This window comes from Coenobita brevimanus, chromosome 83, assembly GCF_032717465.1.
Source record: "Coenobita brevimanus isolate Jiangsu-jjx chromosome 83, ASM3271746v2, whole genome shotgun sequence".
In the NCBI taxonomy this organism is placed as follows: domain Eukaryota; kingdom Metazoa; phylum Arthropoda; class Malacostraca; order Decapoda; family Coenobitidae; genus Coenobita; species Coenobita brevimanus.
In genome coordinates, this window is record NC_137036.1 from 585,508 (window position 1) to 609,484 (window position 23,977).

At 43.1% G+C, this 23,977-nt stretch overlaps 1 protein-coding gene across 1 annotated transcript in view; it reads left to right on the forward strand.

Annotated features, from left to right (window-relative positions):
* LOC145409809 (uncharacterized) overlaps positions 1–23,977 on the forward strand; it is a 116,968-nt gene that overhangs the window by 66,205 nt on the left and 26,786 nt on the right. The window contains exons 24-37 of the mRNA XM_080280115.1: positions 382–506; positions 3,687–3,841; positions 4,849–4,944; positions 5,803–5,915; positions 6,354–6,438; positions 8,988–9,155; positions 12,309–12,529; positions 13,563–13,676; positions 13,823–13,936; positions 14,158–14,271; positions 14,341–14,680; positions 16,499–16,669; positions 21,285–21,401; positions 23,069–23,211. Of these exons, the coding sequence (XP_080136241.1) occupies positions 382–506; positions 3,687–3,841; positions 4,849–4,944; positions 5,803–5,915; positions 6,354–6,438; positions 8,988–9,155; positions 12,309–12,529; positions 13,563–13,676; positions 13,823–13,936; positions 14,158–14,271; positions 14,341–14,680; positions 16,499–16,669; positions 21,285–21,401; positions 23,069–23,211 (2,076 nt within the window). The remainder of the gene's footprint in view (positions 1–381; positions 507–3,686; positions 3,842–4,848; positions 4,945–5,802; positions 5,916–6,353; positions 6,439–8,987; positions 9,156–12,308; positions 12,530–13,562; positions 13,677–13,822; positions 13,937–14,157; positions 14,272–14,340; positions 14,681–16,498; positions 16,670–21,284; positions 21,402–23,068; positions 23,212–23,977) is intronic.

Sequence of the window (23,977 nt, forward strand, 5' to 3'; positions counted from 1 at the left end):
ATAATCAGACAGCAGCGTCACCTGAAGGAATTCTCCGTCACCGCAGACATGTAGTAAAACCATTAACACTGATGGAACTGATCGGAAGTTTGAGACGTGTAATAGGAATCTGAACGCAACAGGAATTTGAATGTGAGTTCGTAAATGAATGATGCGGTGTATAAAGCGGTGGCTGACTGCGATGTATAACTGTAGTTAGTACTGTACTTCTTTTACACTGAATAAACTAACCAGTAATATTCACTTGTGTTGGGAGGGATGGAATCACACGTGATCAGTAGAATGTAATTAAATTAGAAGGCTTAAAACTTCACGTTAATAGTGCAGAAGTTTATAAGTGTAAAGGAATTTTTGACTACAGATGTTTCTTTTCATTAATAGGGTGACCAGGCATACAAGGGGTCATGCTACCGGCTGGGTGACTCCACCCTAGACTGGTCATCAGCCAAGGACGACTGTGACTCTTCCCAGTATGACGGTGGCCACCTGGTCGTGCTGAACGACATGTAAGTGCAGCCACACGAGGCGTCTTGGCTTCAGGTTGTCGCGGGAAAACCAGGCTTCCCAGCACCTGTGCCCTACTGAATTACTAGACCCGTGTGGTAATGTGGGGGTTGTCCTGCCCTGTGTGTGTGTGTGTGTGTGTGTGTGTGTGTGTGTGTGTGTGTGTGTGTTTGCAGTATAACACAATTTTGATCCAATTTCAACCATATGTTGGTGGAAGGATTGACGGTCAAACAAGAGTAAGTGATTCAATTTTGAGAACAACAGGTAAGGAGGCAAGATCACGGGACAGGATCAGCGTACGGAATTCTGATCCAGTCTGGGTCAAACTTGAAGGAAAGGTAGGGGGTCATGCCAGGTCGAAACGATTGTATTTTGAGAACTATCACTCAGAGGTCAGAATTACTGGGCAGCATCAGAAGTCCGTCTTTTGACCTTTGAAACGTCGCTGGTGATACATTTTCTGAGTACTCCTTCTCGCTTTGGGCTTTACACTGTGTCATTCGGGATCAGTGATATTATAGGTCTCCCTGACATGATTCCTGCGCCAGTCTAACACCCACAACAACACCTTACAAGCCATAAAGAACAGTCCTTCACATCATCACTGGCTACACACACTCTCTCTCTCTCTCTCTCTATCTATCTATCTATCTATCTATCTATCTTTGCATTACATAAAACTTCTCCCTATTTACTAATGTCCTCCATGTCAGAGTTCTGTGCGACGGCCTGTGCCAACCCACAACACCCCATTTACACACCAGAGCCACACAACACAACTAGTCACATAAAACAGTCACCACACAACACAACTAGTCACATAAAACAGTCACCACACAACACAACTAGTCACATAAAACAGTCACCACACAACACAACTAGTCACATAAAACAGTCACCACACAACACAACTAGTCACATAAAACAGTCACCACACAACACAACTAGTCACATAAAACAGTCACCACACAACACAACTAGTCACATAAAACAGTCACCACACAACACAACTAGTCACATAAAACAGTCACCACACAACACAACTGGTCACATAAAACAGTCACCACACAACACAACTAGTCACATAAAACAGTCACCACACAGCACAACTAGTCACATAAAACAGTCACCACACAACACAACTAGTCACATAAAACAGTCACCACACAACACTAGTCACATAAAACAGTCACCACACAACACAACTAGTCACATAAAACAGTCACCACACAACACAACTAGTCACATAAAACAGTCACCACACAACACAACTAGTCACATAAAACAGTCACCACACAACACAACTAGTCACATAAAACAGTCACCACACAACACAACTAGTCACATAAAACAGTCACCACACAACACAACTAGTCACATAAAACAGTCACCACACAACACAACTAGTCACATAAAACAGTCACCACACAACACAACTTGTCACATAAAACAGTCACCACACAACACAACTAGTCACATAAAACAGTCACCACACAACACAACTAGTCACATAAAACAGTCACCACACAACACAACTAGTCACATAAAACAGTCACCACACAACACAACTAGTCACATAAAACAGTCACCACACAACACAACTAGTCACATAAAACAGTCACCACACAACACAACTAGTCACATAAAACAGTCACCACACAACACAACTAGTCACATAAAACAGTCACCACACAACACAATTAGTCACATAAAACAGTCACCACACAACACAACTAGTCACATAAAACAGTCACCACACAACACAACTAGTCACATAAAATAGTCACCACACAACACAACTAGTCACATAAAACAGTCACCACACAACACAACTAGTCACATAAAACAGTCACCACACAACACAACTAGGCACATAAAACAGTCACCACACAACACAACTAGGCACATAAAACAGTCACCACACAACACAACTAGTCACATAAAACAGTCACCACACAACACAACTAGTCACATAAAACAGTCACCACACAAACATTACCAGACACTCCTCGACAACATCTCACCTCCAGACGTTCCTACACCTGCAGTGGAGAAACCCACATACGTCACGTGCAGGGCAATACAACAGCAGCAGCTAATCCAGTCTCTGCAGCAGGAATGGGCTGTCATCCATCAAGCAACTCTTCACAGTGTCATTCGATTCATGCAGCGTTGATGTGTAGCTTGTATCAGTTGATGGTCACTCGCCATCGACACATTTGATAAGAGATGTGCCGTTGTAAAATGCAACAATTAACCTCCTTTAAGGCAGTGTTTTGTTGATGTTTGAACTCCATTTTTTTTTTTCTTTTATGTGTTCTCAAATGATTAAATTTCCAAACTCGTTCAAGTTCGTAAGTTTCATGGTTCAGTTTTCCCAGCGATATTTTCAAATGTCCCTTAACCTTTTTGAGTAGTATACAGTAAAGTTTAATATGGCTTGGATGTGAAAAGCCTAGAGTAAGAGTCGAGGAATGTGTGTGGGGTGAGTGGATTGGTTGGGCTAAGAAACAGTGACTTAAGAAAGGCTGCTGGTAATAGGGTAGGAAAAAGGGTACTTTGATGCGGCAGTCATATGGAGGAAATGGATGTAGATATCATTGCTTTTATGGCCCCGTAATAATCTGGATATGAACGTGGTGTAATGCAGACTAAAGTTACTCTTCTGCAGCTATCCATCATCCATTTGAAATATAGGGAGTTGTGGTAAATTTGTGTTACGGGGCAGCGGAGTTCCTTGTTACATCGACACCACCATGTTAAGGCATTCATCTTTAGCACAATATAGAGGGTGAAAACGTATATGTGAGGCTGGAGGTGGGGGAGGCATGACAGGCCAAGAAGGCGGATGGATACGTAGAAGTTTGTGTGAGAAAGCAAGGTGAAGTTGATGATGCTAAGGAACTGACAAGGGATCGCGCTTAACCGTGAATATGTATAGCGGGGCATGTGAAAAGGGTTTAGCACATTCTTTTTTAAGTCAATGGATTACTGTCTGGCAGGTGTATGTGTAGTGCGTCTATGAGAAAATATACTAGAGAACTAATAACCTACAGCTTGTTGCACACGTGAGGTTATATTCTGAACAGCTATTCTCTCTCGTATGTCTTCTCATCTCAATAGGACCATATGTTTAGGTGGGAATAATGGTGATGATGATGATGATGAACCTCCCACAGGTACGAAGCATCCTTCATCTCGGCTCTGGTGGGTGAGCTCGGCAGTCCAGTGTGGATCGGTCTTTCGAGCTCCGAGTCGTCCGAGGGTGTTTGGAGCTTCGAATGGGTTAACGGTGACCCGGTTGACTTCACCTACTGGGCAGAGGATGAGCCGTGTAGGTTGAAAGAGCTCTGCCACATCTTATATGTCACTCTGAATATTTTTAGGCCATGTGGAGAGGATGGATGGTGAGAGACTGACTAGGAGAGTGTATGTGAGTGAGGTGGAAGGGGGGAGGGGGAGGCCAAGGATGAGATGGAGGGATGGAGTGGAGAGGTATATGAGAGGGGAGGGGGAGGGGAGCAGGGCAGTGAAATTGCGGGGGATAGGGCGACTTGGAGGCGATTTGTTTGTGGCCACCCCATATGGGATTAGGGCGTCTGGCAATAGATAGATAGATAGAATTTGTATTACTGCACATTTTAACCAGTGAAGTACGAAGAAGTTTGATTCTGTGCCTCATACCCCAAGACAGTGTTAGTCAGCTTAAAGGACATATTAGCTGTCTTTTCCCTACCCCTGCTTACGTTCATTCTCTCTCTCTCTCTCTCTCGTTCCTCTCCTATCCCCCTCCTCCCGTTTCTTCCTCCTTTACGTCTCTCTTCTTGCTCAGCACCCCTCCGCCAACCTGACCTTCCCTCACGCTGCTCCTTTTCGTCACTTCCCCCTACCCTCCGTCTCCTCTCTCTCTCTCTCTCTCTCTTTCGTCTACCTCAGGTTCACATCTTGCCCGTTCGCCCCTGGCTCAATCGGTAGAGAGGTGGTCTGCAGTCCTACTGGACCCAGGTTCAAATCCTGGCTGGGGCAGGGAACGGTTTAAGGATTTGAATTTCATGAAATCAGACTTAACTAATCTACCAGAAGACCCGCCGACATGTCGTAAAAATACCCCTGCAAATAACAATACACCAGTCCTGTATGAGACAGCCCTATCATGTAGTCAATATGGACGGTGGGTGTTAGCGCCGAAGTGGTGACATGTAGAGGTGTATTGTATGGAGGACTATTGGGCCTTGAGAGCAGGCTGTGAAGCCTATGCCCAGAATCGGACGCATTAAAAAAAATAAATAAATAAATATCTCGGCCGTTCGCCCCTGTCTCACGTTCCATCTGGCCCCGCAGCCCCTGAACACGGTACCTGCGTAGCCGCCTCAGGAGACGAGACCAACCCTGGCCTCTGGTACGTCAACCACTGCCAGGACTCATTTAAGTATTTATGTAAGTACCCCGGGTGTGGAAGTGGCTGACGTGCAAGAAATCTCTATCATTCTTAGTGAATAGGGCTGTCTCTGGAGCAACTGAGGATGCTTACAGCAATATTTTACAGCAAGCTAGACAGTTGAGGAGGCATGTGAGGACTGAAAGATATTAGTGGCAATAATACATCTGGAAAAGCACATGATAGAAGGAACATCAGGGATTACAATATGAATGAGCAGTTCAGCAGCCTTTTAGAGTGAGGAACATTTTTGTATGATTATTTTGTAATGTGATAGTTGCTGAAAATTTCAATGGCTTGCATATTCTATATATATATATATATATATATATATATATATATATATATATATATAAGGGATGGGTGCTAACCTGGAAAGAGGAAATTATAGAGACATAAAAGTATTGGACGAGATAAGGAAGGTGATGGAGAGAGTGGTAGAAGGTATGATTAGGGAAAGATTGAATAATGACGAGATGCAGTTTGGCTTTATTACCACAGGGTAAGGATTGATCAGATCCTCCAGGGACATCCTGTATATCCTTCTTCCTACCCTATGGTGCAGTTTGTGTGCACCGTGTCCCTGGCCACCCAGCAGGACAGTTAGGGACCTGGATGTAACTTTGGTTGTTGTGTGTCAGATCTAGGGAAGGATTGTCATGGCAAAAACTTATTTCTGCCTTACTCTCTACAACAAAATTCCTTAATCCTGGAGGGGGTGCCCAGGAAGTAATTGCCTCCATGCCACTTGTTGTCCAGCCTGAGACAGCCGTCCCTGTATCTTACCTGACCCTCCTCATGTACCTCGTGCAATCAATAGGCACTAATCCCAAGCCTTGTTCTTCACGTGGGTCCAGGTGAGTACCCCCGGCAAGGCTACACCACCCCCACACCAGAGGCCACCACCATGGCTCCAGGCAGCGGCCAGTGTCTGCCTGACTGGCACCACGTCAACGACCGATGCTATAAGGTAACATCACATCAACGCTCTAGCCTCACTAACTCAGTACACGACACTCTCCTGATGTTTATAAAGCTGACGAGTAACCAAAAAATTATAAGCTTATCATTTCTTATCACAGTCACAAAAGTCAAGGCTGTGACTCCGAGTTTGATGTTATAACCAACGAACAGCCTGGCAGTTTAGACAAAAAATAATATTAAATGGTGTAGTAGTAGTATTACTAATAGTAGTAGTAGGAGTAGCCCATAAGGCCATAAGGATGTGAATTAAATCAGGTCATATAGGGTTTATTGATCACATAATTCCCCTTGAGATGAACGACGAATCACTTTCACCTCAGATGTCTGGGGTTGAGCAGCCAAGACAGTAATGGATAGACGGAGAGATTCATCGTGACAATAACATCACAACTATTACTAACGCCATGTGTGTTTGACTCTACAGGTGATGAACGCCTCGTACACGTGGGGTCAGGGTGAACAGGTGTGTGTGTCCTATGGGGGTCACCTGGTCAGCGTCGGTAGCCTCAGTGAGCAGACCATCATACAGGCGTGAGTTGACAGAGTGCAGGTGCATCATGCCTCACTATAATCCTTTCACGTTCATTTAGTCCAGATTATTTGCCCTTCCTCAGCTTGTTTCACGTAGCGCAGTGGCAGAGAAAGATGATAGTACAGTTCTACAGTCCTTCCATAGCCCTTCTTCGTGACTAGCGTGGTATTGTAGTATATATAAAATTAATCTTTTATTGCAGCGCAGTATTTTAAGATAACAGATGGTAAAATAGGGTCAGTAGAATAAAAAGAGTACATAGTGTGTTTGTGTGTGTGTTACATGAGGCGTCAGACCACAATACAAGGCTGAATGTAATGCAGCTAACTATTACACAAGTCTGAGTTTACTGTTTTAGATCATTTGTACGTCTGCATTAGCAAAGATACGTCCTTAAAAGAATCATCTGGCGTCAGTGGAAATAGGGTATACTATCTACCTATCAATCTATAGCCTGACGCCCTAATCCGGCAAAGAGTGGTCGCAATAGGGTATATGTTTGTTGCAATACTGAAATGGTAAATCGAGGTTGCATTTAATCCTTTCAACTGCAGACCTCCTAAAGTAAATAAAACCATCCTAAATATAATATAAATGGTGAATTAGTGGTAATGAAAATATTGTACATTTATGAAGCAGAATAACAGCACACTAGTTCATAATTCTCCGTCTTGTGTCACAACAGGAATCCACAAAGACTGTCATTTTTTTTTACTATGTCAAGTGTGGAAAAAATGTATTACTAGAGAGAGAGAGATTGAGAGACTGTGTGTGTGTGTGTCTGTGTCTGTGTATGCTTGTTTATGCATATATATGTGCATATAATAGTATGTATATGCTTTGTGTGTATGTGTGTGTCGGGGGGAGGTGTTCTATTGTGTATATGTGAATGTATGTGTGTGTGTCATTGCATGTAGGTATATATGAAACTGTTGACACAAAGTTAATCATTTTGTAACTATGATCAAACCTTCATTAATCTTACTTTAAATGTTACAGGTTAATTTTAGTTGGTTTATAAGAGACCTATGGATGGGTTAGAAACAGTCACCATGAGCATTATTACACCGCCACATGATTTTCCTCAGCGTAAAAGACACCTATTGTAATTACTCCCTTCTCCCCAAATGCATATTTTTCCTGTTAGTCTTGCTACAAACAAAATATTTTTCACTTTTGGATAGACTTTTCGAACCTGGGTGACTCAATACAGCCTTAAACACCTCTCGAACACAATATACCTTTTCTGAATTGAACACAAGCATCTGGAGCCAGCAGGAACACACTCAAGACGCCGCCACGCCAATTTAAGAGGTTGCTGTGTCACTTTAAGCCCGTCATTAGGATAACCTTTGTTTTTTAGCTCCTCTCAGTTTCAGAAAGGAATATTCAAATTAGGACAGACCCATCGCAGTAAGAGCTAGAGAGATTTTGTGGCCTTTCTTTCACCGTCTGTTAGTCTTCCTCTCAATGGACTATTTAATGAAAGGAAAGGAGTTAGTCAAGGATTTTTTTTCGAACTCTTCGCCGTACATTTCACCTTCCTGAATATTTGCATTATTTCTTCATTCAGTTATTATATTCATTATCTTTTCTCTCCGTTCTTAGCTCTATCCCTGCATTGTGTTTTTTATTTTCCTTCTTTTTTCATTACTGTTGGTTTAGGGGATTTTATATATACTTCTGTGTTCTTTATATTATGTTTAAGTAATTTAATTCTTACTTTCATTTGGATTGCGTACAGTCCCTCCTCTCTCTCTCTCTCTCTCTCTCTCTCTCTCTCATCCATTAACTTTACCATTTCAGATTCCCAGAGTTAGGAGCGATAGACGATGTATACAACTCCGTGTGGATCGGCTTGAAGGCAGGCGCTGAATCTGGTATGTGAGAGAGAGAAAGAGACAGAGAGAGAGAGAGACAGAGACAGAGAGTTTCTCGTGACTGTCCTTGTATTAACTCCTGTGCTACACTGACCAAAATAATTATGACACACATCGCACCATCTTGAGACATCATCATCATCATCATCACCACCACCACCACATCATCATCATCATCACCACCATCACCACCACCACCACCACCACATCATCATCATCATCACCACCACCACCATCATCATCATCATCATCATCATCATCATCATGAATCCGAACTCACTATTGTATGGGGTGGGTATGATGCAGAGAGAGAAACAGGTCATGGAGGCAGGACTCTGTTAATGGACTGTGCAGTGTAATAAACCATCTATTCCTTCAGTTATCATTCAGATCTTCAAAATTCTTTGCAAACTTTACATACTATCTATCTATCTATCTATCTATTGCCAGACGCCATAATCCCGTAAGGAGTGGCCATTTGACTCTGAGTTATTTGTTTTACGGGGAGGGGCACTAATCCTCCACCAACCCACTTGCTGATCATGCATAATTTCACCATACATCTTAGTGGGATGCGGTGGAATTGCTGCCTACTTCATCTTTTCGCCTTTTTCAATTTGTATAACACGATGATGTGATGTTCAAGGGTACGAGTGGACGGACGGCACTCCCTTCACCTTCATAGACTGGGACCTGAACCAGCCCGACGCTGAGGACGGCAGGAAGGAGTGTGGCTCAGCTAACGTGTTCTCCCTCAAGTTTTCTGTTTCGTACTGTGAAGCCAACCTGCCCATCATCTGTGAGGCCAAGGAAGGTAAGCCGATAGATAGATACATAGATAGATAGAAAAATAGATAGATGGACAGACAGCTAGATAGGTAGATATAGATAGATAGATGAATAGATAGTAGATAGATAGACAAATGGAGATAGGTAGATAGATAGATATAGATAGATAGACAGAAAGATAGGTAGGTAGATAGATAAATTTAAACTCATTTGATTAGAGGCTGTACCCACAACTTTTGACGTGCACACTCTGCTTGGATAACTATTGCACCCGGGTGTTTGTACATTAACACACAGTTGCTTGTGGCTCCAAACATAGATAATTATAGATAAAACAGCTTCATTATCATCATCACTTAAGTACTTAACACATCAGCATCATAAGCTGCTGGTAATATGGTTCTTTTTTCATCCAGCCATCCATCATCCAATCCTACGTTGCCCCATGAGGAGCGTAGGAGCCCGGGGCTAGACGGTTGGTCCCGACATTTAAGATGAGAGTGACCAACCTCACTCATCCCTGAGTGGCATTACATGAGCAATCAACCCCAACCATCCCTTGGATATAAACCTTCACCGGCTCAGTCCAACTGGAGGGCAATAATTACCCACTAAACCACCAGGCGCCAAAATTTAGTTACAGTATATGGTTACCACACAGCGTAGTAAATGGTTTCCTGATGTACAGGAAACCATTTGGCTTGTCACTCAGTGTAGAGTCACCCACAGGCAGAAGGAAGAGGAAAGAATGAAGGAAAGAAAGACAGAAGAGGAAGTGTAAAGTCACCCGTAGGCAGAAGGAAGAGGAAAGAATGAAGGAAAGACAGAAGAGGAAGTGTAAAGTCACCCGTAGGCAGAAGGACAAGGAAAGAATGAAGGAAAGGAAGACAGAAGAGGGAGTGTAAAGTCACCCGTAGGCAGAAGGAAGAGGAAAGAATGAAGGAAAGACAGAAGAGGGAGTGTAAAGTCACCCGTAGGCAGAAGGACAAGGAAAGAATGAAGGAAAGAAAGACAGAAGAGAATGGAAGGAAAGAAGGATGGAGGAGAGGAAAGGGCAGACCGTATATAACTGATCATAATACTGGTATGTTCAACAAACTTCTAATATCTTACAGGGATTTTCAAGAACATGGCAAAATCGTGTTCTGTGTCCAGTGATGAAATCGATAAAGTCCTTAGGCCAGACATTCTACAGGTTTATAATTCCCAGCACATAAACACGTCTCCGGCCACACCCTCTACGATGCAACTTCATCTAAGCATTTGCCATAAAAGTATCTGTAAAATAATGCAAGGAAGGCAGCATTCCATCTCACCTGTAGGGGAGGTAGTTCATTTGTAATTACTGAGTTATGAATTATTCTTCTTGCTTTGTTCTGAGTCTCTTTCAGTTGTTGTAATGCAGTAAGGGTAAGGTTAATCTGTGTGGATATGAGTCAGATATACTCGGTTCTGGTGAGGCATTGGGGGAACGATCAACTATACAGATATATTTGATTATATTACTGTGAATTAGTTTGTACAATGAGTAATCAAAATATGGAGCGATGATATATTCAAATTTACTATAGCAACAAGTGTCTACCTTGTTGCGAAAGTTAGTGAGCAGATGGTAACCAGGAAAACTGTATTAGCTTAAGTCAGTAGCGGGAGAGACTTGGGCTTGTGTGTGGTATACGGCAGGTGGAGATATGGATTCAAGGAAGATGTGAACGGAAATCAGATTGATACTAAGACCACGGATGACAGTAAAATTCAAGGCCGGATCTGCACTTCTCCCCTGACGAGCATGGTTTGTTGCACAGTCGTTTGATGGCGACCAGGAGAGCCCTGTGTCACCAGCCCTGTCCTGCAGGTGGTGGCAGTGTGAGGCACCACAGCATTTGCTCTTAATATTGCAGCTGCCATTGTTCAAGAGGGGATGGATTAGAGGTTGTGATGTATAATGTGCATGTAGTTTGGTGTGGTGTATACAGTTGGACGTAGATATTTATGAGAGTATCCTGGGTGCAGCAATGACATCATCATAGTGAATGGGTTAATGGAGATTGTTTCTAACTCATTCACCATGAGTGTTATCCACTCAGCTGTGAGAGAGAAAAAAAATCTACGTGGCATTTGTCAGAGTCTGAATTAATCCCAGTGATATCCTTCGTGCAAGAGATTGTTCCAAACAACAATACGTCCAGACAATGGACTCTTTTCCATTGTGCAAGATTTGGGGAGTATGACACCCCCAGCAATTCTTGGGGGTCAACCCTCACCTAATAATAAAAATGACCAGAAATAAGGGGTTGTGAACAGATGGATTTTGGCGAGGCAGCTCAGCTCAGTTCGTGTTGGTCAATGGTAGTATCTTCCACTATGTTAAATTTTCTACCAATATTTATAGGGGGGTTGGACTCGTGCGGAATTTATAAAGCATACAAAATAGGGGAAGGAGGGCAGATACGTTGTGATATCTTAGTACATGTTGCACAGTGGACCATAATGCAATATTTGGGAGGCCTGGCTCCCCCGGTAATTCTTGAGAGGTCAGGCACGTTCCCCAAAATAAAGAGGATCAGAAATTGGGGAAAGCGAGCACGTGGATCTCAACGCAGATTACATACATATGACAAGATTTGGTATGCTGTTTCCAGGGTTTCTTTGAAGGCACAAGAAGTAACTGCAAATCTCTGTTATTATGAAGTATAGCATCCCACTTGTTTTGGTGGTCTTACTGTACTAGTGTGATAACTGTAAGTGATATGAAGCTTGACCTGAGTGGATGATAGTGTGTTTTTTATGGTACTTTTTGTATCATACTAAAACTCCTTAATTTTGGTCACTGTTTTCAGTATGTAACTTGTGACATAAAAGAGCATAGTTATTTCTGCTTAATGATCGTTCAGTGAATATTTCAACGTCCTGCAGTAGGCATTATTTTGTAATTCAGTACTTCACCTGTACCTGACTCTTTTTGCAAAATTGGGCGTGTGCACTGCTTGTTTAGCCCATATCGGGGTTATTCAGTATAGATAATGAAATATACTGGTCCCGCATAAATCACTGAGGAACCCAACTGTCACCGGTCCCAGAGATGACGTTCTGTTGACTATTTATTGGTAGTTCCTGCTGTAAGTCGTGAAGCCAGTTACAAAGACCAGTATTACTAAAAACTATTCCATCCTTCCAGGCGCCATGCACACCACGGCAGCCCCACCAACAAAGCCACCCACCACCAAATGCTCGGACGTCGACTCCTGGACCTTGTACGAAGACAACTGCTACAAGTTCGTGTCTGAGTTGCATGAGGCGCCGCAGAGCTGGTGGCAGGCTCATCTACTATGTCGCGAGGAGGGCGGCGAGCTGGCGTCCATACATTCCCACGAGGAGAACTACTGGATTGAGGCCATGGTGAGTGACGAGACGAGGGTTAGGGAATTAGATGCCTTGTGGTCAAGTGGGCTGAGGCGCCAGGGGGAAGGAAGATCACTTGCCTGACCCAACACTATGAGTTATTTCTGGATTTTAAAAACAAATGATTATCTCTTATTGCTTTACTGTTCTGTAATTCATGCTTCCTACTCCCATTGGTACTACGGGCTTACTTGAAGTTACCTGTAATCATCTGGGGGTGAATGGAACTTGAATTTGGCTCTGTTACCTCGTTTTTGTTTTTTCTTGGAGGGAACAATCTTGCCGGCTCCTGGCCTTGGGTTCCATCTTTCTTGCATTAAAAAAAAAGAAGCCATAAAGATGTCTCGTTGTCCTGAAAACATTAGTGGAGAATGGGCCTAATAATTTCAGTACAAAAACCTTGCCCTAAGCTGAATAAGATCCCATGGTGACGATGAATGACATAAAGAATCATCGTACTGAAGGTGATCAAGACAGCAGCAACGACGTCTATGGTGTGTGGGTGGTGAGTGGAGGAGGAAGAGAGCAGCTTTGAGGATGAACTATGACCACAGTGAAGAGAGAGAGAATGATGCTGATGGAAGGAGAGGACAGTAAGGCAGGATATGATGGAAGAAGGACAGGGAAGGATGTGTAAATAAATGTAGAATAACTATTTTGAGTTCCTGGTAAGTAAATAGAGGGAGGAATTATATGAGCATTAAGCATAGCAACCACAGTATAATGAGAAAGAAGGAGGGAGGAAGACAGTTGTATATTGAAGGATAAAGGGAAGGATAACAGTCGAGGTTTAGAGCTTCTCCACACACACCTGAATCTCTGCCACTAACTGACTTGTGTGATGTTGCTGCAGACTAACTTGTGTGATGTTGCTGCAGACTAACTTGTGTGATGTTGCTGCAGACTACCTTGTGTGATGTTGCTGCAGACTACCTTGTGTGATGTTGCTGCAGACTCTACCTTGTGTGATGTTGCTGCAGACTAACTTGTGTGATGTTGCTGCAGACTAACTTGTGTGATGTTGCTGCAGACTACCTTGTGTGATGTTGCTGCAGACTCTACCTTGTGTGATGTTGCTGCAGACTCTACCTTGTGTGATGTTGCTGCAGACTCTACCTTGTGTGATGTTGCTGCAGACTACCTTGTGTGATGTTGCTGCAGACTACCTTGTGTGATGTTGCTGCAGACTACCTTGTGTGATGTTGCTGCAGACTCTACCTTGTGTGATGTTGCTGCAGACTCTACCTTGTGTGATGTTGATGCAGACTACCTTGTGTGATGTTGATGCAGACTACCTTGTGTGATGTTGATGCAGACTCTACCTTGTGTGATGTTGATGCAGACTCTACCTTGTGTGATGTTGCTGCAGACTCTACCTTGTGTGATGTTGATGCAGACTACCTTGTGTGATGTTGCTGCAGACTACCTTGTGTGATGTTGCTGCAGACTACCTTGTGTGATGTTGCTGCAGACTCTACCTTGTGTGATGTTGATGCAGACTACCTTGTGTGATGTTGATGCAGACTACCTTGTGTGATGTTGATGCAGACTACCTTGTGTGATGTTGATGCAGACTACCTTGTGTGATGTTGATGCAGACTCTACCTTGTGTGATGTTGATGCAGACTACCTTGTGCGGTGTTGATGCAGACTCTACCTTGTGTGATGTTGATGCAGACTCTACCTTGTGTGATGTTGATGCAGACTCTACCTTGTGTGATGTTGATGCAGACTACCTTGTGTGATGTTGATGCAGACTACCTTGTGTGATGTTGATGCAGACTCTACCTTGTGTGATGTTGATGCAGACTACCTTGTGTGATGTTGATGTAGACTCTACCTTGTGTGATGTTGATGCAGACTCTACCTTGTGTGATGTTGATGCAGACTCTACCTTGTGTGATGTTGATGCAGACTCTACTTTGTGTGATGTTGATGCAGACTCTACCTTGTGTGATGTTGATGCAGACTCTACCTTGTGTGATGCTTGTACACTGCCTTCCCTTCCTTTTCCCCAGATATCCGTCCTCCCTGATGACATGCTATGGTTGGGCGGACGTTCCATGGTGGACTCTGGCTATGAGTGGCTGGACAGTTCCGCCTTTGACTACTTCAACTGGGATGATGGCGAACCTAACAATGCCTATGGTGAGATCACAGTCCATTCATAGAGTCACATAATGGTTAAAACACAAAAGCGTCAGTCAGGTTTATTTTGTTCAGAGCACTTTATTGTAAGAACAGTAAATATCTATACAGTGAGATCCTTGGGGAGACCAATGATAAGATGGAGGGATAGTGTACAGAGGCATAGGAGTGTAAGCTGGGGGGAGGGCAGCAAAATGGGAGGGGACAAGGCGACATGGAGGCAACCTGTCTGTGGCCACCCCTTACGGGAATAAAGTGTATGACTGTAGACAGATAATGAAGGTCACACTATCATAACAGTATTAAATATCCATACAGTAAGATCACATAATCTTCAGAATATTAAATATGTACATAGTAAGATCACTTTACGTATTACAGTCTTTCAGTTTCATGTTGTAGAATCACTAGACCTCCATTTATTTTCTTAATATAACTTCACCGAACACTCTAGTTTCCTGTGGTAATATCCCTAAACATTCTACAGTCCCCAGTGATAATAAATACCACTGGCTATTCAAACAATTACGTATGATAAAATAACCTAGCATTCCTTCAGTGTGCTAAGCTAAGATCACATTAAGGTAACAGCACAACATATGAGATGGAGGGATGGGGTGGAGAGGTATATGAGAGAGGGGGGTGTGAGCTGGGAGCAGGGCAGTGAAATGGCGGGGGACAGGGCGACTTGGAGGCGGTTTGTTTGTGGCCACCCCAAACGGGATTGAGGCGTCTGGCAATAGATAGATAGATAGACAACATATTTCACCATCATACAGTTACCTTTCCATGCAAGTACACTAAGAGAAACAACAATCTTCCTGTTTTACTCAGAACATTATATGCAGGTAGGTTTGAATTCCCCAAAAGTGGCTGGAGGGGAATTACAAGTTAAGCAATATCAGTTATGGCATCGGCCTCTCATTTACCCTTGGTTATTTTGGACTACAGCAGCCTAGCCTCGGGCCCCTACACCAGGCATGGGGTAAAATGAGAGAGACCACCTGCTATCTTTTGTTCCTGTTTATTAACCTCTTCAGCCTGAACACGTCTTTTGTATTATATTTAGTTATTTTCTGACAACTGTATTTAGCGTAAGAGAGACTTTTTGAACTAGGGGGAGAGAGTGACAGCTTCCAGTACCCTCGTCAGCCATAGAGGACTCTGTTTAGCTTATTAGACTTGCCTGGTGCTGCAGCAGAATATAAAAAGATGTTATCGTACTGAAGCGGCTGTATAGAATTAATTGTAACATTTTTCATCAGTCCTAGAAATCGTAGATGTACCCCAGCCTGTCATGATTAATGTGGTAACAATGATACCGAGGATGATGTTTGTTGATGATGATGCTAATGTGCAGAATCTAAGCTATTCCTATCTTTTACTGTCGTGTATCTGAGTCGAGAATTATGACAAAGGTGTATAATATATATATATATATATATATATATATATATATATATATATATATATATATATATATATATATATATATATATATATATATATATATACGGTATATACTTTGATCCTACCCCTTCCACTGGTTTGGGACACAGGTATAAGAAGACAGTTTCTGTGATGATGATGATGATGATGATGTTAACTGGTGTGATAATATGGGAATGGTAATGATTCAAGTGTTAATGCCAGTGGTGGTGAACAGTGTAATGGTGAATACTATGATGGCAAAAATTAATACGATGACAATGACGAAGACTGACGTTGATGGTGATGGCGATGACAATCATTATGATAATGACGATGCTAACTTTGGTGATATCAATATACTTTATCCAAATGTCCCCTTGTGTGCAGGCGAGGAGGACTGTGTCAGCATGTACACACACAAGCAGGGCTACTGGAACGACAAGAACTGTGGGTACACCATGGGTCGTGTGTGTAAACGACCACACGGCGTCACACACCCACCACAGCACACCACACAACCCCCAGCAGGACACTGCCCTCACGGCTGGCTACACACCGGTACGTCCCTCTCTCAGCAAGGCAGGTGGTGGCCGCGCTGCCTCACCCCATTATATCAGGGACGCATGGTGGGTGTCTGTGTCAAAACCCTTGTGTGGTTCATTGGCGTAAATCTGCTTTAACTAAGTCCTCTCTCTCTCTCTCTCTCTCTCCCTCTCTCTCTCTCTCTCTCTCTCTCTCTCTCTCTCTCTCTCTCTCTCTCTCTCTCTCTCTCTCTCTCTCTCTCTCATCCTGGTGAGTCAAGTTCTTTCACATAACCAAAGCTACTTTAGATATCGTTGTGGCCGCTGGTATTTCCCTCGTGTACCACCATTATCTGTTTATGAAATGTGTTCCCAAATGGATATAAACAAGGGTGAAATTCAGATTAAATATTTACCGGGAAGAGCATGGAGCAGTGAGCAGAGGGTGGAGCCAGCGTTAGGTTAGGCTTGGTTAGTTGTAGTTGGGTTGGGTGTTGTTCAGTTAGATCTGGTAAGAATGGTTTAGATTAGGTTAGGTTCGGGTAGATTTTGGTAACTCGGAAAGGACGATTTGGGATAGTAATGAAGGGCAAAATATGTCTATCTATCTATACCTTGGCTGCTTCCCCAAAAATTTATCTATCTATCTGTCTACAGTATATACCTAGGCTGCTTCCCCAAAAATCTGTCTATCTGTCTATATACCTTGGCTGCTTCCCCCAAAATCTATCTATCTATCTATATACCTAGGCTGCTTCCCGCAAAGAAAAGGGAGTAGCCGAGACAGGACGACACACTTCCAATTTACTCACACACACACACACACACACACACACATTTATTCATATCTTAGCCCCAAGGGGAGAAGGGACAGATCCTCACCACACCACACCACACGAGGGTCATCTGCGCAGTGCCATCAGCAACGTCCGCAGCAGGGCAAAGAGAATGAATAAAAAATGACATTACAAAATCAGATCATTGCACGGATGCAGAATTGACCAAAATTGTTTACAGAGGAATTAGGGTCAAAGAAATGGACAAAAATGGATGTAGAAATCTTGTGAAGTGTTTAGAGTGATGGGTTATGAGTGCCAGTGATGTGTGTGTGTGTGTAGTTATAGCCGCAAGGTTATCGACTAACAGAGGAACAGAATGGCGAGACGTGAAGGCAGAGTACAGTGAAGGAAAAAAGAAAAAAGCATTGAGGAGAAATCTGTTGTATGTAGAAATGGAGTAATACAAAGAAGAGCAATTACCTGTTTAAATCTGGTATGTCAGAAGACCAGGATGTGTGAAACTGTAATATCAGTGGCGAGGAAAATTGTACGCTTGAAATACGCCGAGAATAATTGTGGTGAATGCCGTAGGAACGCTGTATGAGAGAGAGAGAGAGAGCGAGCAAAATAAATATCAGAATATGTGATTGGTGATAACACAGAGGTTCCGGAGTGGCAGAGTATGTGAGGATCGTGGGATTTATTTACAGTAAGACTGATGGTGAAGACAGCAGGTGAAAAGGAATAAGTATTTGGCATTAATGGATCTAAAAATAAAAAATAACTTTAGTATGAATAGATAATATCATGGAAGGGATCATATGATGTTATTTACCTCATATTATGGAAGGGAAACAGTTGAATGTTGTAAAGCGTTTCTCTGATGGTAGCGAAGCCTGTGTAAAGCCACGCGTCTGTTTGAGGTAGTGTATAATGTTTACGTTTTATTTCAGTATAGAAAATGGTTGAGGTTATGAGAGAGATGAAAACAGTCATGAGTTAAGGGAATACGAACGAAGGTAGTGAGACATGTTGGGGCTATTACTGAATGGTAAATAAAGAACTTTAAAAAAATGGTATGGTAGGAATAATTATAGTGAATGGACGCAGATGATGCCGTACTGCAGGCTGAAATTAAATGAGATCTTTACTAACTTGTACTTTTTTATGTATGCTAGCTGTCACGTCTGAAAATTAATATAGAAAAAGGTTAAGCAGTGGTCGTTGAGAAAGATAACTCACTTATATTGTGCTGGCGAAGAGAGTTGAATTGGTGGGAGGCTTTTAATATACAGGTGTTGTAATGAACGCAGAGGTAAATGTGTGACACTATCGGAAAGCAGGGTCGTGACGTGGTTGGTGCTGAGAGGGCTAAGATATGAAAAAGAGCTCTGAATGCTGAATCTGCAAGAGGAGTGTTTGATGGTGCTTTAGTATTCAGAATCAACAACTATAAGCTGTGGGTGGAAAACTTTGGTGTGGCGTGAGTTTGGTCATTCAAGTGAGGCTGACAAATGAGGATATAAAGGAGCATTGTGGTGGGGATGTGGATGTGATAGGAAGCGTTATGAGGAACACACTGAGATGGTTTGGACATGTGGAGAGGATGGAGGGTGAGATACTGATGAGGAGAGTGTATGTGAGTGAGGTGGAGGGGGGGAGAGGGAGGGGGAAGCCGAGGATGAGATGGAGGGATGGGGTGGAGAGGTATATGAGAGAGGGGAGTGTGAGTTAGGAGCAGAGCAGTGAAATGGCGGGGGACAGGGCGACATGGAGGCGATTTGTTTGTGGCCACCCCTTACGGGATTGAGGCATCTGGCAATAGACAGATAGATAGTATGTGCTGGATGTGTAGGCTGGATTACAACGGGCAATAAAGTGATCGATAATCTGTTCATATATTAAACACACAAGGTTTGCCGTTAAATCGGTTAAAGCCCCAGGAATTGATGGAGTGTGTGGTGAAATGCTGAAGCATGTGGGAGAGATAGTAGTAGAATGGATGTGGAAGATGTGCAGATTGGCCTGGGAGGAAGGTAGAGTCCCGGAGGATTGGAAGTCAGGTATAATTATTCCCTTGTACAAAGGAAAAGGGGAAAAAGAAGTGTGTGGTAATCATAGGGGCATTTGTCTTCTTAGTATAATAGGAAAAGTGTATGGTAGGATACTTATAGACAGAGTTAGAGAAAGAACAGAGAAATTAGTTGGAGAAGAACAGGGAGGCTTTAGGAAGGGAAGAGGTTGTGTAGATCAGATATTCATTCCCAGATCTTTAGTGGAAAAGTTTCTAGAGAAGGGAAAGAAGTTGTATGCGGCTTTCATGGATTTGGAGAAAGCATATGACAGGGTGGATAGACAAGGATTGTGGAAAGTGTTAAGAATATATGGAGTAGATGGGAAGTTGTTGAATGCTGTGAAGAGTATGTACGATGGTGCGAAGGCTGCAGTGCGTGTGGATGGTGAACTAAGTGAATTTTTCTCTTTGAAAGTTGGTTTGAAACAGGGATGTGTCATGTCTCCATGGTTGTTCAATCTGTACATGGATGGGGTAATAAAAGAGGTACAAGGTAGGGCAGTGGATGTTGGAGTGGCCCTGGTGAGAGAGGATAGTGTTTGGAAACTCCCTGTACTATTGTTTGCAGATGATACTATGTTGTTGAGTGAAGACGAAGGGGAGCTGCAAGGCTTGGTGGATGAGTTTGAGAGAGTGTAAGAAACGGAACCTAAAGGTGAATGTAGGGAAGAGTAAAGTGATGGTCTTTGAGAGAGGTGAAGTTAGTGAATGTACAGCGAGGTTAGATGGTGAGGAATTGGAAAATGTGAGTACGTTTAAGTATTTGGGTAGTGTGATGAGTAAGGATGGAGGTTTGGAGGGTGAAGTGCTTGAAAGGGTACAGCAGGGAAGAAAGGTTGCTGGTTCTTTTAAAGCAGTGATAAGAAACAGGGAAGTGAGCATGGAAGTGAAAAAGTTACTACATGACAGTATTGTGATACCAACTCTAACGTACGGAAGTGAAGCTCGGACATTGTTGGAAGGACACAAGTCAAGAGTGAGAGCAGTGGAAATGAGTTATTTAAGAGGAGCCTGTGGAGTCACGTGGAGAGACAGGCTGACGAATGAGGATATAAAGGAGCGTTGTGGTGTGGATGTGGATGTGATAGGAAGCGTTATGAGGAACACACTGAGGTGGTTTGGCCATGTGGAGAGGATGGAGGGTGAAAGACTGACGAAGAGAGTGTATGTGAGTGGGGTGGAGGGGGGAAGAGGGAGGGGGAGGCCGAGGATGAGATGGAGGGATGGGGTGGAGAGGTATATGAGAGAGGGGGGTGTGAGTTGGGAGCAGGGCAGTGAAATGGCGGGGGACAGGGCGACTTGGAGGCGATTTGTTTGTGGCCACCCCAAACGGGATTGAGGCATCTGGCAATAGATAGATAGATAGATAGGTTTGCCGTTCAGAAGCAATACAAGAGTGAACTGATTATGTGAAGGAGCCATGTGTGTGACTCGTTGCCTGTGAGATGGAACTGGAAATGTGGAAGTATAAAAAAAATGACTGTGACTGGATGCACAGCGCACTTCATTAGGCCTTGTGTTGATATTTCTATTACTTCTGATGGTACCCTTTGTCTGTTTGTGGACCCTACCCACCATATTACAGTAGTAGTAGTAGTAATAATAGTAGTAGTAGGAGTAGTAGTAGTAGTAACTGGTAATGATAGCAGTGATGATGTTAAAAATAATTATAATGCTGATGGTGACTTATAAAGATGATGATTATGTGTGTGATAAAATGATACTGTACATTACTGCCACTGCTGTTGATGATGCTACTGCTGCTGTTACTGATGCTGATGGTGATGTGTGACCCCCAGGAAGCAAGTGCGTGCAAGTGAACCTCACCCTGACCTCGTTTGCCTCGGCCCGAACAGCATGTCAGGAGCAGGGCAGCGGGGTGGACCTGGCCAGCGTACACTCAGCGGCAGAGCAAGGTGGGTACTGCTCCACGTCCCTGTTCCTTCACGATATATTTTGCAGATTACAGCTTCTTACTCCCTTGTATGCTATTTAAATCTTTGTTTTTTGGAGAGGTGGAATGGAATGGTATGCGAGAGGGGTGTGAACTGGAGAGAGGAATGCCGGATGACGGACAGATTGTCATAATATTCTTTCGTGTTAATATCCGCATTGTTTACATAAATAAAACACGAGGATATTTGAGTGCACGGTGCAGAGTTAGTCGCTATGGCGGAGGTATTACATTTCCAAAGACATTTGTGATACGACCTTTTTTTTGTACACTTTATTATTACTTGTACTCTGCTTTCCTACATATTCTCATACTAGCTTTCACTCTCATTCACTATACATTCGCCCATCTTGAAGGAGTGTGTACTGTTAAACGGGGACAGTTGGGGGGCTTTATTCTGCAGTTCCCGTTTTTATTTATTTATTTACCCATGTTCACTGTTTCATGTTTCACACCTTTATTTCAGTCTTCTATTCACATTTCCACTTGCAGTCGTATTATGCTCACCTTTTGACTTTACTCAGGTAGTTTTTTCGTTCACCTGCGTGGTTCTGTCCTGCTCATTACTGTTTTCAAGGGACTTATTTTATGTCAGTCTTCGTCTTCACCTCACCCATTAAATTATCATCCAAACCACAACATCCACGTTTAGCTCGTATGTGCTGCCCCTGCCCTTCTTCAGCACCCGTTGCCATTCCAACCCTTTCCCCCCACACCTGTCCACTCACTCCACTCTTTTCTTGCTCTCCACACCTATCCACTCACTCCACTCTCTTCTTTCCCTCCACACCTATTCCCTCACTCCACTCTTTGCTTGCCCTCCACACCTATCCCCTCACTCCACTCTCTTCTTTCCCTCCACACCTATCCCCTCACTCCACCCTTATCTTGCCACTCTGATTCCAAATTTTGAAGGGAAATGTAGTTGCCACTGCTGCTGATGACACTCATAAAGTAATATTCTTAACAGGGCAAAATAATTCAATTCTTCTCCATCGCTTACTACCATCCCTGTTCGTCTCACGTACTGCTCTCTGTCCAGCTCACTTATCGCTTCCTAATTGAACATTCAGACCCTCGTTAACTACTAAATAGTCGACTTCATATGCTGATGCTTTACTTTTATATACAGGATGCCCCAGGACCTGATGTTTTAACTCCAGGAAGCGATGGGTTCATTTCTCAACCGTTGTGGAGTTTGGGTTACAGAGGACTTTACCGATGATCTCTCTCTCTCTCTCTCTCTCTCTCTCTCTCTCTCAGTGTATTCATCAGGTCACCAGTATTTGTAACTCTGCAACGGTTAAGAATTGGAGCTATATTTATAGCATTTATTAATTCAAATTAGCACAGGAATTTCTACTGAACTTAGTATATATCAAGTCTCAGAAACTCTTTATATTGGTATGTTCACTCTTGCTGCCATGTCCGAGTGCTTTAAGAATGCTTGCTTAACAAAATCAGTCTATCTGTCTATTGCCTGACTCCCCAGTCCTGCAAGGGGTGGCCACAAACAAATCACCTCCATGTCATCCCTTAAAATCCTATCATTAAAACCTCTGTAGTGATAAGGACAGTTTTGATAGCTAGTGTTCGTACGCTTAACAATCCTTCTCGCTTCGGCCACAGCGTACATGACAGCGTTGGTGTCAGGTGCGGGGCAGGACCTGTGGCTGGGTATGCAGTATAACGATGGCTTTCACTGGGCCGACCAAACCGCCGTCACCTACACCAACTGGGCAGAGGGAGAACCCACTGGACACACGGACGGGGTGGGTTGCGTCGCTTGGGTTTGCCTTTGGTGGTGTACAGATCTAATAGTACCATTAATAGAATATACTGAACGATGAAATTTTAGTCTACAACTTAATTTGCGAGGGAAAACTAACAGTAATTTCCACGATATTCCACTGTTATTGCACCTAGCAGTGTTTGTGAGAGAGAATTTTTTTTTAAGCTATGAACATATTTGGCTAGTTTAGGCGACTTTAAAGTGTAACTACCATGCCGCAGTCTGCCACATTCCTAAGCATTTTTGTTCAGTATGTGTATAACCCAGTCAAATATTTTTTTTTCTTTTACTTCATTTGATTGGAAACGTCTGCCAATAATTTTATAACCATCAGCTCTAGTGTAATTTGTGGTAGGTGGTGGCGACCATCATCCACTCACTTGATGTAGTGCTGCCTACTTCTTCCTTAGCCTTTATCATTCTTTTTCTGTGCCTGTCCTCCTCTCTTCCTATTTCTCCCATCTTTCCTGTCACTTCTTATTGCTTTTCTTTCCTTTACATGTGGCTTTACATTGAGTGACAAGCCAAATGGTTTCCTGTAAGCCAAGAAACCATTTACAACGCTGGGTGGTAACCATATAACCAACCCATACGTGCTCCCTACGTGTCAACAAGTGGGTTGGTGGAGGGTTAGTGCCCCTCCCCGTAAAACAACTAACTCAAAGTCAAATGGCCACCCCTTACGGGATTATGGCGTCTGGCAATAGATAGATCTAATGTAATTCCACCGATCCATTGTGACGTAC